Source organism: Patella vulgata, chromosome 8 (assembly GCF_932274485.2).
Source record: "Patella vulgata chromosome 8, xgPatVulg1.2, whole genome shotgun sequence".
Classification (NCBI taxonomy): domain Eukaryota; kingdom Metazoa; phylum Mollusca; class Gastropoda; family Patellidae; genus Patella; species Patella vulgata.
Window position 1 is genome coordinate 26942006 of NC_065886.2, and position 16424 is coordinate 26958429.

General features: G+C 31.5%; 1 protein-coding gene across 2 annotated transcripts in view; it reads right to left on the minus strand.

The window, feature by feature from the left end:
• Positions 1 to 16424, minus strand: part of LOC126831113 (protocadherin Fat 1) — an 88481-nt gene that overhangs the window by 26382 nt on the left and 45675 nt on the right. For both annotated transcript variants that reach the window (XM_050561745.1, XM_056102644.1), the window contains exons 14-24: positions 15451 to 16273; positions 14856 to 15064; positions 14252 to 14396; positions 12829 to 13883; positions 12059 to 12224; positions 10979 to 11212; positions 10402 to 10550; positions 9785 to 10022; positions 8635 to 8849; positions 8196 to 8333; positions 7603 to 7746 (exon numbers count right to left, since the gene is read on the minus strand). In XM_050561745.1, the coding sequence (XP_050417702.1) occupies positions 7603 to 7746; positions 8196 to 8333; positions 8635 to 8849; positions 9785 to 10022; positions 10402 to 10550; positions 10979 to 11212; positions 12059 to 12224; positions 12829 to 13883; positions 14252 to 14396; positions 14856 to 15064; positions 15451 to 16273 (3516 nt within the window). The remainder of the gene's footprint in view (positions 1 to 7602; positions 7747 to 8195; positions 8334 to 8634; positions 8850 to 9784; positions 10023 to 10401; positions 10551 to 10978; positions 11213 to 12058; positions 12225 to 12828; positions 13884 to 14251; positions 14397 to 14855; positions 15065 to 15450; positions 16274 to 16424) is intronic.

Sequence of the window (16424 nt, forward strand, 5' to 3'; positions counted from 1 at the left end):
AATATAATAATCTTACAATCTTGTAGACATATCATTATTCTACAGAATAAAAACTACACTTTAGTTGCAAGTACACGAAAATACACCAACAAAGTTGATCAGATCTGACCTTAATATAGAGGGTCATGGTGGCTCTGGGCAGAGGTCTGTGCAAGGAAAAAAGCATCTAGTCGTTTGGATGGTAGAAAAAACCAAGGTTCACAAGTGTACTCATTGGTGTGTAAACAAAAGAACCCCTGACAATTGGAATTCAAAGAAGAGTGGGCAGAAAGCAAAATATCCCTTGTACATTACTGTCCGACGTATGCCCTGTTAGTACATAAAAATATGATGTTAAACCCCTTTCTTTTCCATTTCATTTTGAACCTCAATGATAACCCTGAAACAATATTATGCTATTCTAAAACAATAAAATAAAAATAAGATCTTATAGTAAATTGTTATTTCAAGTAGTTTGTTGTATGTGTCATTACAATTGAGCTGAGGGTTTAAAATGTTGGGACAAAATGAATGATTATCAAATATGAATATTGGTTCAATAAAAAGAAAATATTAATCTATTCTAATCTTCATTTTAGTTAAATACACAGGCGCTTATCATTATAAATACATGAATATGAATGTATACATTGTAAGTCCAGATAGATAACTTCAGTTGGGCAAACAAATAATAAACAGATTGATAACCGTAATAATTTATCTACCTCAGTCTAATGTACGAATATATCAATACAGGCCATGTACATATTGAGACAAGCGTCTGTCATTAAATACACAATAAAACACCATTAGACAAAACAATTTGCATGTTGATTTTTGTTTAACATTATGCAAGTATAACTACAAGTAACAGGCTTTATATCTGTCAGTACTAGTGCTGATATGTTAACAAAAATATACCTTCATATAAAACAGAAGATCAGACAAAAGGCTATTTTGACATTAGAAAGTGTTCACTTTCTTAAAAATTGTTCGGAAAGATCTAGAACCAAACAACTTGTTTACTATTTTTAGTTTAAATTTTAAGCTCACTGTCTTGGAAGTAATACAAAATCAATTTAATGATTATCATCCCCAAAAGAAAATCAATAAATAAAATACATGTACAGTTCAATGGCCACTTTAAAACAAATCTATTTCATAGCCTGTAAAAGTTCCTAACGTTTTCAAACAATCTGGTTTCATAAATCAAAAGGTCTAAGTAATGCAGTGTATATAACACTAACCTACTTCAATTTCCAACTCATCAATACTCAACTTTATTAATAATATTATCAAATTAACTCCCTCCAGTATTTTAGACTTTGTCAAGCTATAATATAATGAGTTAGAGACAGTACTTCCATATGATAAATACCATGCTTATAACTTTTGTTAAATTAACTATTCCTTTATGTTATATAATATCAACAAATGGTTGCCATGTAAGATACGCCACATTTGTAAGAGATGGACTGAGAACAAACTAAACTCTACAGGGTCCACAACCTACTTGCATATGGGGAGCGGACATTTTTTTCGGCAGGTCGTTATTATGGTTTAACAGTGATATATTCGAATGGATTTTTAAATCAGATAAAAATTGTGACCTCTAGAAGGACCACAAGCTAAAAACGTGATTTTTATACGCAAGCAATAGTTGTGACATAAGAAATCTTAATTAAAATATGATAAATTGGGTGAAAAAAGGGTCCACAACCTACTTGCGTACGAGAGCGGACATTTTATTCGGCAGGTCGTTATTATGGTGTAACGGTGATATATTTGAATGAATTTTTAAATCAGATAAAAATTGTGACCTCTTAGAGGGACCACAAGCTAAAAACGTGATTTTTGTACGCAAGCAACGGTTGTGACATGAGAAATCTTAATTAAAATATGATAAATTGGGTGAAAAAGGAATTTGTTAAATTTACATATCCTAATAAGAATATTGCATGACTAATAAACAATTTCATCAAGCCAGTCAGCGGCAGATTTATTATATATTTACTAAAGTTCAGAAAGGTGAAATGAACAAACTCTACACGTGTCATAAAGTGAGATGGAAGAGCTTGACAACACTGACAGATACAGGTCACATATGATTTCTATAGTCTAAATGCAGATTTTCTGGAGCAACAGAATTACAATTAACCAGATGAAATGTTTTATAGTTTATAAGACAGTATGAATAGTGTGAGTAGAGAATTAGTATAAATAAACAGGTCAAGATTTTTATGTTAGTCCAAGTATGATGATGTGTAACAAGTGTAACTTCCTTCATTTTCAACAGAATTATAAACAACAATAATTCTCACATAATCCATTTCATTTATACACATATCAATTTCTGAACTTTGATTGATATATGTGTAATTCATCTGAAGGTTACTTTTTCTACGTCCTTGAAAACAAGCAGTTGCCATGCAAAATAAGCCCACATTTTGCAAGAGATGGATAGAGAACAAGCTAAAAAAAAATGTGATTTTTCGTAGAATCAGGGGCCATAATCCAGTAAGTAATGGTCTGAAATGAGCGAATATCGAAAGGAACTGAGATCTCTGTATATAAACATATATTTTAAGTTTCATCAAAATCGGACAAAAATTGTGACCTCTAGAGGGTCCACAACCTTCTTATTACATACATTTACAGAATTTGTGTACAATGAGCAGCCATTTTGTTGGCCAGTTTCATTTTGATTTTCCCAAAATTTGATCTTAACTTTCATTACGGTGCAGCGGTGATATATTTAAATGGTTTTTAAAATTGGATAAAATTGTGACCTCTAGAGGGTTCACAAGCTAAAAATGGGATTTTTCGTACAATCACGGGCCACAATTCCGTAAATAATGGTCTGAAATGCACAAATATCGAAAACGCCCCATCGGCGAACTGATTACCACTCGGCATCGTATTCTACGAAAAATTTTACTCTAGAAAAGTTGGGTCTGGTTTTGTTCCCATTTGATGGACACCCCTACCCCCCATGCTGAGCCTCCAGACTGATATATTTAACAATTTTTAAAAATGGATAAAAATTACGACCTCTATTTTTTCGTACAATCAGGGGTTATAATCCAGGAAGTTATGGTTCGATATGCACGAATATGAAAAGGAACCAAGATCTTTGTGATATAAACGCATGTTTTAAGTTTCATTAAAATCGGATCAACCTTGATATTACACACTTTAACATTGTTTGCGTATATGGGGTGGCCATTTTGTCCGGCAGTTTCGATCCAATTTTCATGAAATTCAAACTCAACTGTCATTATGGCGTAACGGTGATATATTCGAATGTTATTTTAAATTAGTTTCAAATTGTGACCTCTAGAGAAACCACTAGCTAAAAACACGACTTTTGTACAATTAGGGGCGATAATCCAGGAAATTAAGGTCTGATAAGTGCAAATATGGAAAGGAACTGAGATCTTGAGGTTTTAAACATATGTTTCAAGTTTCATCAAAATTGGATACCAAATGTTACCTCTAGAGTGTCCACATGCTAAAAACATGATTTTTCGTACAATCAGGAGCCATAATCCATGAATATGCCAATATCAAAAGGAAATGAGATCTTTGGGAAATAAACCTATATTGTGACCCGTAGACTATCCACAAACAATTTGTAGAAGGACGGAAGGACAGGAGTGATGACAATATACGTCCACATAAAAATGTAGGCGTATAATAAAAATTATTTTTTTTCAAATGAATGTCATCATAAAACTTATGTGAAAGTTATGTTTTTTATCAGTAGAAATCAGTAAATCATTTTCCTGACATGGATATATTGAAGCTGTCAGATATGTCTATTATTTGGAACCTATAAAATAGACAAGCCAACAATGCGGTTGATGTCCCCCCACTGAAATCTCAAAATAAATAGATGACACATATTATTAATTAATTGCACATTTATCTTCATCAAAAGTATCGAGCGTTCAAACTGATTATCTATACTTAGTCTAAGTATAAAATGTTCAAGATCAAACTAAGTTTCATCACTCTATCAGATAGAATCAAAGTTATCTTGTCCCAAAGCATTGACTAATGAAATTGCTTAATTCTGCTTAGCTTTAGCGGGAAATGTTAATCATTGAACTCAGTCAAGACATTCACCTTATGAACATCTACATCAAATTTAAATATTCTACCTCAATCAAAAGCAGAGTTGTTATGTTCCAAAGTCTTGACCTATCAAATTGCTTATCGCTACTTAGCCTAAGCAGAAAATGTTCATCATCAAACTTAGCCAAGGTACTGATATAAAGAATCTATAATTCCGAGTTTCATCGCTCTCAACCCATTAGAATCAAAATTAACATGTTCATAAGTCTCAACCAATCAAATTGCTTATTGCTGCTTAGCCTTAGTGGAAAATGTGTATGATCGAACTCTGTCAAGGCATTCATCTAACAGACACCTACACCAAGTTTCACCACTATCACTCAATTAGAATCAAAGTTGTCGAGCTCCAAAGTCTTGACCAATCAAACCGTTTATCGCTCTGCTTAACCTCAGCCGAAAAATGCTCATTATCAAACCAAGTTTCATCACTCTCACTTAATTAGAACTAAAGTTATCGTGTAACAAAGCATCAACCAATCAAATTGCTAATCATCTCTGCTTACCTTAGAAAATGCTCATCTTCGAACTCCATCAAGGCATTCACCTAACAAACACCTACACCAAGTTTGAACATTCTAGCCCAAGGAGAGTTATTGTGTCCCAAAAAGTGTGACAGATGGACAGACCTATTTTAATAGTCCCCTGCTTTCTTCGAAAGGCGGGGGAGTGGGGACAAAAATGGGTCGTAAAGACATATCAATGTAATATGAATGTATAGAAAGTGATTTATATTTAATTTTTTAAATTCTTATTGTAATTTATATTCAATTATCTTAAGCGAAATACCTGAAAAGTCCAAATTGAACATTTTTTTAAAATCATTTTTTTTGTTGTTTGTGAATCAGCCATTACTAATTACTTCTGCATTGTCTTTGTACATTACAAATGGCATCCGAAATCATAGAAATACACGACTTATGTACTGATTTCAAAATGTTAATTATGTCTTAAATATCAGGATATTAGGATCCCATATTTTCACGACAAGATAACAACATCAATATTGATTGAAATGGACCAATATCAAATTTTAATGTGTGTTTCTAATTTCAAGTATTAGAGTTAGAGGTTTAGCTCCTTGAATCTCTCCCTCTCTTGACTATCAATGTTACTAGTATCCTTGTTTTAAACTATACACTATAAAACATTTAGGTAACGAGTTAAATGCCACCTATCAACAATATACATACATTTATAGAACGTTATAACATGCTCAAGAAACAACAAGAAAATAACAAATATTCCTACTTTTCAGATGGTTATCAATAATGTACAATTTGATAGTATTTTCTAAAATTGTGAATCAGACTTAACTATCATTCAAATCTTTTGTCACATTTACACAATATCAGGTCAGATTATCATATTGGCTATCAAGTAAGTCTGTTTAAAAAAGTCTGGTTGAATTGAAGTAGTAAAAAAAGTTCTGCACACAGATTTTTTACATTATTTTGAGGGTAACTTTAAAAAAAACCCTGTTGAATAGCTTGCAGGATAAATAGTTAAAAATATTATTTCAACTTTTCTTTTCCAAGTTCAAGTTCTAGGTGGTGAGTGATACAGTATAAAGATGTTTATAAACTGTTATAAAGAAAGAAGATAGGCCTACATGTACTTTATGTGTCGCTAGGTAACATATAACAGTACACTATGTCCAATTACTATACACACCTATATATATTAAATAAAGGATACAAAAATCTTTTTCTACGACTAGATCTAAACATTGAAACATAAAATACATTCAGACATCAAACATGAGAAATAAAATGGAAGTATGCAAATCTAAAGTGCTCAAATTATGTCTTGTTGGAACGTGTGAGCTACTCATTGAATCTGATTCTAATAGACAGTGTATCATTAACTGTCCCAACAAAAACACAAAACTTCCAGGTGAGTGGTAAAGCAGTTCAAAATGACATTAAAACAATTCACTAGAAGTACAGGAATATATTCAAAATATCAGGATGAAAACAAAACTGTGAACTAAATGAACCTATCAAGGACCGCTCTATCATAGATGAACTCAGTGACAAGTCATATCAGGCCCCAAGTTTACAAAACATTCTCAGACTTAAGTTGAGAATTTACTCAAACTTGTTCACCTTATTTTAACTAAAATATAGCCCTTTATAATAATTTTGTTGTTTGAATGTATCAGATACATCAATAATAAACTATGTGCAAAGTTTTGTGTTTCTGAATCAAAGATATTTCTCATAAACAGTGATTGAAAATTGAGCAAATTCTCAACTTATATTTGAGAATGGTTTGTGAACTCGGGGCCAGGTCTTCTGGAAACAGTAAGCATACCCTGCATGACATCCTGACTTGACCCCACAAAAAAATCAGAATTCAGTATGTAATGCTTTCCTACATAAGTTGCCAAATACAATGATAAGGTTAGTTTGTATGGAATTAAATGCAATAAATATTCTTTCTCTTGTTTATCTTCATGCGATTTAATAACAAACAAAAAAATCAAATATGCAAATTAGATAATTAAAATAAAAGTTCAGCTAAAAACAACATGTGATGCATAATATCAAAATATTAATAAAAAAATATCACAAAAGAAATTCTATGTTTTACGGTCAAACAGAAATATTCCCTGTAATATCTATATCCATGCATTTCTGTGTATACTTACTAATTGTGCTAGCTGATAATAATAATAATAATAGTGGGCTTTATTAAATTCATTTAATATAAAAGCATTAAATTTTAAAGCAAATGGCCACCTCAAATTGCAGCAAATTTCAAGGATTCCCTGAGATATCTAATTAAGATAATTAGTAGAACTATGCTACATGTACTTGTCAGAAATGGAAACAGTTCAGCTGAAAAGATGTTTTTATCATTGTGATTGTAAGCACATGCTTGTCTTAAAAGAGGTTAAAGCATGAAAATGAATTCAATACTTCAAGACATATAATCAATACTTCAAGACAGATCTTAATCAATCTACTTGTACTGGGCCATGCTAAATTGTTGAAATTTTTAAAATAAATGCATCTTAAAGGGTACAGTAAGATTGACCCTGGAAACAAGACTTTACATGTAGCTCACGTTCAATAAAATGTTAAAAGATGACTTAGGAATTTTTTTTGTCATGTTATTATTATAATTAATATGAATGTCACATGTTTTTATAACTTCAGTATTATGAACCTACTTATTAACCTATACTCTACTATTTATGTAATTTCAGGTTAGGTCACACATCCTGGAACATCAAACAAAACAAGCTAAGAAGAATAACCTCCCCTGAATTGTTTGAAATCATAGTCACTTATGATAGTTGACAATTTTTGGTCATTTTTTTGGTCTGAAAGCTCATATACTCTATTAATATCTTAAACCAAAAACTGACAATATTGATCATAATTGTCTTTTCTTAATTTTCAATCAAAAACAAGTCTTATAAACATAATATCCGTAATAACTGAAGTGGGAAACTAATATGTACATAAGATTAAAACATACCTGTATATAAGCTGTATAATTTGGTTGTGCAAATAATGGAGCATTATCATTAGCATCAAGTACTATAATATTTACTAATGTAGAACTTGATAATACCGGCATACCAGAATCTCTTACTTCTATTTCTAGTATATAAGTCTGAATCTACAAAATAAGACAGGTTTTAATTAAGACCAAATTCAAGGTTGTAAACCACCAAAGTACATGAATAGCTGTTAACTATTTAAGGACTGTATACTAGTTCTGAGTTTTAAGCAGAGTGAGGTGGAAGTGGTTTAGAGAAAATCAATTTCAAAATTCAATGTAAAAAAAATCCCTTTTCTCTTAAAAAGTTGACAGAACCCATGGTAGTCGATATTCACATCTACGCCCAACCAGTAGTAATTAGTAATGGGTTAAGATTATTATAAAGAAACCATTTGCACTTTGAATTTTCATTATATATCATTTGTTTTGATCAACTTAATGAGAATAACAAATTTTAGCCCATATTTGATTATAATTTAAAATGATAAAATTTAATTTAGCTTATTCTGCAGAAAGAAGTATAAATAATATAATTGCCAACAAACTTAGTTCTAATGTAATCTCACCATTTCTCTGTCTAGTTCCTTCTGTATAAGTAGAGAACCATTTTGATGGTTTATAGAGAACTGATCATATGGATCACCAGTAGCTATTCTATATGTTAATTTATTATTTAATTCACCATCATCATCTGTAGCTATAATCTAACAAACAAACCAGGTTCAAATTACAATACATTAAAGAAATTAATATTTTCTAAATCTAATGCTCCAAGTTTTCTCTGTAACCTCTCAAGAGGTAACATTAAAATTGATTAATGGTGGCAAGTGGTGTCTTAGAAATGAAAACAGTATAGAAAATTCAAATTAATACAAATCTTTTAAAATTATCTTTATGAACATTTTCACTTCACTAATTGCCATTCAGTAGAGCAATTTGTTACTATAGAAACGAAGCAATAAATCCTAAACAATAACATTAATATAATGGGGAATAAATTCTTACTTTCATGACTTCAACACCAGCAGGCATATCTTCTCTAATAGAAATACTATATGATGTCTGTGAAAATCTTGGTTTGTTATCATTGATATCAGTAATATTGATATTAATAATAGCTGTGTTACTCAATGGAGGTGTACCATGATCTCTAGCTAATATTGTGATAAAATATTCTCTTGACAACTCATAATCTAACGGTTCATTAACATTCACCACACCTAAAAATACAACATAAACATACATAATATAAAGTTAATCAGCAAGAAACTAGATTAAACATTTTAAACCATGTTGACATTTTGTAGACAAGATCATTTTTAAATTTCTCCATGAGAAAAATAAATTATCTGATATCCTGGATGTTTTATTCTTTATTGGCGTTTTCCCTTCCAACTTGAACGGAACTAAGGCTATCATTCTCAAAAACATCGTTGAAACAATAGATAAGGGATAAAAGCAGAGTCGGTCATTTCTACTCAGGTTATTTACAGGGCATGACCCTATCCCTATCTGTAACCGTAAATATACATTATGTAAGATTTAGATTAAGTGCTGGCCATTCTTTCTATAATAGTTTAAAAATAGATAATGCAAAATGAATACATTAAAAATTTCATTCTTGGCCAGTCTCCTAAGAGAGGCTTAATGTGATGAAGTTTATTTGTGCCTGCAAGATCCCAAGACCATTGCTATAAATAAATGTATTTATAATGGATTTAAAATCCTTAAAAGGTATATAAAATATTGGAAGATCTAAAGCAGGTTTGGCAGCCAAGTCTGCTTGCTCATTCTCTTTGATATCCTGGTTGTTCAAAGCTTAGCCTCTCTTCAACATATTTAGATTAAATCATTAAATGGCTGAACCGTTCTAATCTACTTAAAATCGGACCTATTCAATGGCATTGAGACTTGATTATGATCTTGTCATGTTAATAAACGTCTAACTAATAGTTTATATAACATTTAAGGCCTAAAGAAAGACCTGCAATAGGCAGATTTAGTCTCTTGTATATTGCCTGTTGACAAGCCTAATAAATTTCTGTGGTACTAACTACATTTGATTTTAAATCCAAAATTTTGTAAATTCATTGACAGGCAGTCGGACATTTTTAATGCCAGAAAATGGCTGATAAACAAGGTGTTAATAACTAACCTGTTGCACTATGTATAGAGAATTTATTCTGTTCATTACCAGCAACTATAGAATATGTTATATTAGCATTCTGTCCTATATCTAAACTAGATGCTGTTACTTGTATAATACTAGTTGATAATGATGAATTCTCTTCTACCATTACATAATAACTTGTTCTCTCAAACTCAGGTTCATTATCATTAACATCTAGTACTAACACTCGTAATACAGTTGATGTAAACAGAGGTTGTGGACCCTGTAAATATACAACATATCAAGCCATTACACTTCATCAAACCCTGCATCTCACTCAAAAGCCACCAAAAACTGTAAATTTTAGTCATTTTTCATTAATACATGTAATGGTATACAGTAGCCACTATCCATAACTTTTTTAATAAATAAATCGTTAATTGATAAATCAACCAATACCACAACAATGCAAATGTAAGTTGTTAAACTGCATTATATAAACAATGACTTAAGGATAACTATCACAAACAGGAAATTAACTACATTTGATCCGAAGTTTTATAAAATTATCAGTAACGACATGTAATCAAAGTTATGATCTGGGTTTAGTAGTTTGGAATTATGATATGTATCAATACTGATAAATTAAAAGAAATATGTACCAGATTTTTGGCTGTAACTGTAATATTATGTTCAGCATTGACTTCTCTATCTAATGGTCTAATAAGACTAATAACACCACTGTTAGAATCTATATTAAATATTGTTTTAGCTTCACCAACAATACCATAGATAATCTTTCTATTGACACCTGTTTAAAATAAATCAATAAATCATATTACACACATATTAAATAAATCATTGGAGGAATGAGATTATGAAGAGATCTAAATTATTTTGAAATATTATCAAGATTTTATTTTGAATTCTTGCAGGTGACAAGACATATCTTGACACTCGTTCTGCAACATAGGGTATAACGTGCAATATTAGTGCCTTAAATGATACCTTGAAATATTATCAAGATTTTATTTTGAATTCTTGCAGGTGACAAGACATATCTTGACACTCGTTCTGCAACATAGGGTATAACGTGCAATATTAGTGCCTTAAATGATACCTTACCACAAGCCTGAGATATGAGAGATTGCATTTTGATTGGAACATCCATATCAAAGACACATTTAAATTTATAAACCTGATATTTCAAATGGTATATAAATATAGTGTAAAACATACCTATATCTTTATCAGTAGCTGTAACTCTTGTAACTAATGTATTAATTCTAGCATCTTCGTGTATACTAAATATATTCTCGGTTAATGTAAACTCAGGTGCATTATCATTGACATCATTAATATAGATGTTAACTTCAGATGTGCAGGATAGACCACCACCATCTACAGCTTTAGCTAATAGATAATATTTATCTTGTGTTTCACGATCTAGTTCTTTAGCTGTTGTTAAAGTTCCTGAAATATATTTCAATGTCAACAATTCAATTTCTATCTTTTTGGGAAAGTAATTTTGACGTACAGAAATCATTAGTATTTTACTCTATAAAAGATTAAGACAGTGGTCTGTCTCCTTTTTTTTATAATAACTTTCATGCCTTACCAAAAAATGAAATGAAATGGGTTCTAACATCCTACTGTTTTGCTCTGAAATGGGCAAATGAAGACGGGCATACGCCATACAGTGTGCTATGAGGGAAATTTTGCCCAGACAGCGGCACTACGGCCTACTCTTATATCGAATTCCAACTGTCAAGGGATCTTTTACATCCACGCCAATATGTACACGGGACCTCGGTTTTTCATGTCATCCGAATGACTAGACAGCTGTCCTTGTCAGGGCATTCGTCCTGCATCACTGACAAGGGGGAACCACGCAGGAAAATCTGGATGAACTTTCTCGGCCAATGCAGGGATCGAACACCCGACCTCCAGGCTAGCGAGCCAGCGTCTTACCCACTTAGCCACCGTGACCAGTCAATACAATACACATAAGTGAAAAGATTAAGATTTTCTAAAGTTTATATTGATCTGGACAAAGTAGTGTTCACAGTTTATTTAATAACTTATGGAAAATGTTGCCTCAATCCACCAGTTAAAAACTCATTCAGTATACTTCAAACAAAATTTAAGGACATCTGTATTTCCAAAACAATCGTAAATCTCTGTACGATATTTGACTCCACACACTTTGTAGTAATTGATGCTCAAGTGATTAAGACTATAGATAATCCCAATATTATCATGTCGGCCTCTTATATCCAGATCATACTCACTGAAAAGATAAAGTGTTAATTTATTTACCTGTAGTTTTATCCAGATCAAAAGAATCTGCACCATCACCTAATAGAAAGTATTCTATATGTGAGTTGCGTGTTTCAGGATCATCAGCATCAGTAGCTTGTATTTGTTCAGATTTAATTTTATAACCAACAGGTACATCTTCTTGTTCAAATATTACATACATCAACTGCAAAATAATATTATCACATTCAAATATTACATTAATTACAACCAATTAATTATATTGGTTTCAAATAAGGCATAAATTTATGACCAATTTTGTGGTAAATGGAACATATGCCCTAACTTTAAAGTCAATATACCTCAATTCTTTTGAACACTTAAAAATGCTTCTCACTATAAGATAGACCATTTAGTTTTAGACTACCTGGCTTTTTTATACATTTCACCAATATATGGTTACTTTCATAGGTAATTTTTTACTTCAATATGCTTATATTCATATTTCATGTGGCATATAGCAGATCATGACCAGTATTACACAATGTTTTTCTCTGGGTTATATTCCTGATTGTTTTTCAATTTTTAGTGAAGTCTGTATGACTACAGCAGTGGACACTTATGGCTAGCCCCCAGATTCATTCACTTAATCTGAAATGTACGTTTGTTTGTGATTTCTGCGTATTGTGTCTTGTCTGTAGATTTGTTTTGTGTAATTATGTGAGCTGCAGACCCCCTGCACTTATTATTAGAACCTATATATAAGATGTATTTTTGATGTATTTAGATTTTTATGATTTCTCATCAAAAAATTACCGAAGAATGTTTACCTTTGTACATACAGGTGTATTGTCATTAGCATCTAGTATATCTATTTCTACTGTTGAATAGCTGACAAATGCTCCATCAGTAGCAGCAATAGTTAAACCATAATGATGTTTACTTTCACGATCTAATGATCTCTTAGTCACAAACACATCTCCATTTCTATTGACATCAAATTGACCAAGTTTATCTCCATTCACGATGTAGTATGTTATTTCTGAATTTTGTCCAAAATCAATATCTGTGGCTTTTACAGACAAAAATATGATATCTGCTTCAGCATCTTCATTCACTGATGATTTATATTGTGAACGTTCAAATTTGGGAGGGTTGTCATTAAAATCTGTAACTGTTATAATTACAAAGGAAGTAGCAGTATGAGTTATCTCTCCAACCTTATCTATGACAATAATCGTGATATTATATTCATCCTGTTCTTCTCGGTCTAGTAATGTTAGTGACGTTATCCAGCCCGATTCGGCATCTATACTGAAAACATTAGTTATTTCAGCAGTAGCAGGACCAAACCTATATTCCAAATAACTTTCTTCATCTTTGTCGTCTGCTTTGACTTGAAGCAGACGTGTACCAGGTACTGTATTTTCTACTACAGTTATAAAGTATGGATTTGATTGGATGATTGGTACATTATCATTTACATCCCTTAATTTAATAACAACTTCTGTGTTTCCAACCAATGCTGGAGAGGTCTGTGTTTCTGCACGGACTGTGAGTGTGAAGGTATCGACAGTTTCTCGATCTAATTCTTCTATGATGTTTATTTGTCCGGATTCATTAATGCTAAATTTTGGTGGAACATTAGTAGCTTTAGTGTTTCCAGCTACAATACTGTAAATTAAACCCACACCCTCTGCTTTCAATGTTGCAATAGTATTCCCCACTTTTGCATTTTCACCAATAAAGAAGGCATAGTTTGGTTGATCAAAACTTGGGGGTGTTTCTTCGTGTCCCAAGATAAGGATTTCGACAGGTACGTGATTTTTTAACGGTAAACCACCTTCATCTTTAGCTCTTATAAAGAACTGATAAACAGCATTTTCTGAAAGGGAACCAAAATGAAAATTAATATCACTGGAACAAACTTTCCTTTCATCTGTTTATAACTGATATATCTTTCCCCACATATGATAATTACCATTATGTAAGTTAGTCATAAGGAATCGTTAAAAGATGACCTGATAAAGCCTTTGTTATATATTACAACATTGGTGTCACATTGTGAAACACAACAAATTGAACATAATTCTAGTTAAAATCAAAATGTTCTTCTACAAAATATCTCACTTAAATCGTTACATGTAGGTAATTTCTATACCCATACACAACCCTCCCCATAATGTAGCCTACTTTAGATGAAATAAGATTATTAAAATCTTATCTAAATAGAACTATAAATATAACTCTCACCTTTTTCTATAAGAGTAGATTTAACTGTAAGACTACCAGTATGACTATTTATAGTAAATATATTACTTATATCAGGATCATCTTCTTGATATATACTATATATAATATTACCATTAGATCCTTCATCTAAATCTACAGCTTGTATCTATAAATTCAATTATTTAAATATAAATATAAACAAATAGATTGCAAGGTAACAATAGGCCTACATACACTCAAGACAGCTAAAAAGCCTGAGCAAATGGTTTTGCCATTGTGATTTATTTTTTAGGTAACTAGATTCTTTGCATGACATTAAAAGTATGCAAGAAGTAATTAAGTGATCAAGGTAAAAAGAGCAAATTGTTGAAAATAATTACACTACTTAATCTTATAAACATTGTGCACAAAATTTAAGCAAATCAGACATTAACTTTAGCCTTCAAAGCATGCAAAAGCATTTTTTAAAGTCATTAAGAACTATCAGATGTCATTTCTGTAAATTTCTATGTTTTTTTAAAATGATTTTTGTACGTTTTGTCTGTCTATAGGTATAAGTAATTTTTGGAAGTTAAGAGGAGTCTTCCATGCTCTACTTGAAATGATTTTTCATATTAGTTATTACCTTTAATATCTCAGTATCAATAGGGGCATCAGAATAAACATTTGCCATATATTCTTTGATAATAAATAATGGTAGATTATCATTTTCATCTGTAACAGTGATATGTAAAGTTGTATAGTTCATCTTTCCACCATTATCAGTTGCTGCTATAGATACATCATATTTACTTCTGTCTTCTCTATCTAATATAGATTTACTAAATACTTCACCTAAAACATACATAACAATATGACACAAACATTCTTTAATCAAAATGTATACAGTATATTATCAGATAAACCAATGCTCATTCAGGATGAGACCTCTTGCCAATATAATTAAATTAGTCCATGTGGTATTAATAAACATTAGAAATAATCTGTGTAAATTAAAAAAAATATGTCCGAAAAAGTTGACAGTTTAATACAAAAACTAAACTAGTAAACAAACTGACTTCTACTAATCCTTTGAAATGAAAATATATCATATAATAGACCAACCCAATTCAATCTTTCTTTTAATCTTAATCACAGAGGTTCAACTCTTTTAATCTTGGATATTTATAAGTTGAGAATATAAAAAAGAACAAAAGTAAGTTTATTGTTTAGTCAAGTACCTGTGTCAGCATCTATTTGAAATATTTCTTTCATGACATCACTGACAATAGTGTATGTCAACAATCCATAATCTCCTCGATCTTCGTCATCAGCTGACACCACACCCACAAGACTACCTACAGCTTGATTCTCAGAGAATTCAACATTATAATCAAGTTGAGAGAAATGAGGAGTGATCTTGTTGGTGTTTACTACTGTTATAGTGAGTCTTGTGTATGAAGTATAAACTGTGTCGGTTACAGATACATTAAGAGTATGAATTGGTTGAAATATGGGTTTCCTCTGTTCCGAAACACTGACCAATCCAGATGATGAATGAATAGAGAATGTCTGCTTCTCGTTGCCACCGACAATAGAATAAACTAAGTTGTTGGCGTCTGTTGTGTCGTCATCTATGGCTAATAATCGTGTAACTAGCTGTCCACGTTGAGCTTGATCAGTTATTTTACAATCATAGGATATCTGAGTAAATTTAGGAGCATTGTCGTTAGTATCTAAAACCATAATGTGAACTAGTGCAGTTGAGCTTAACGCTGGCATGCCTGCATCTGTAGCAACAGCTAAAAAACGGAAATCTTTCTGTATTTCTGAATCTAATTTTTTATGAAGGAATATGTCACCAGTTCCATAGTTGATATGAAAATGATCAACATCGTGGCTGTGCATCTCATTTGGTGCCAGACTGTAACTTATTATTTTGTTCATGCCAGAATCTGCATCGTCTGCCGAGACGGTTAAAATGGAGGATCCAACCATTAGAGCTTCTGAAACAGCGTCTGTGTAAATCATTGATTTAAACACTGGAGCATTATCATTAACATCCTGTAAAATAAATTGATAATTCATAGATTGATTAGCAATTTTATCAAGCTAATGATCAACTGATAACTAATATATCAATGAGAGCTAAAACAGTGGAGTGCCACAAAATATATCATCATTAAGAATAGTATAAATCAATTGTTAATGGACA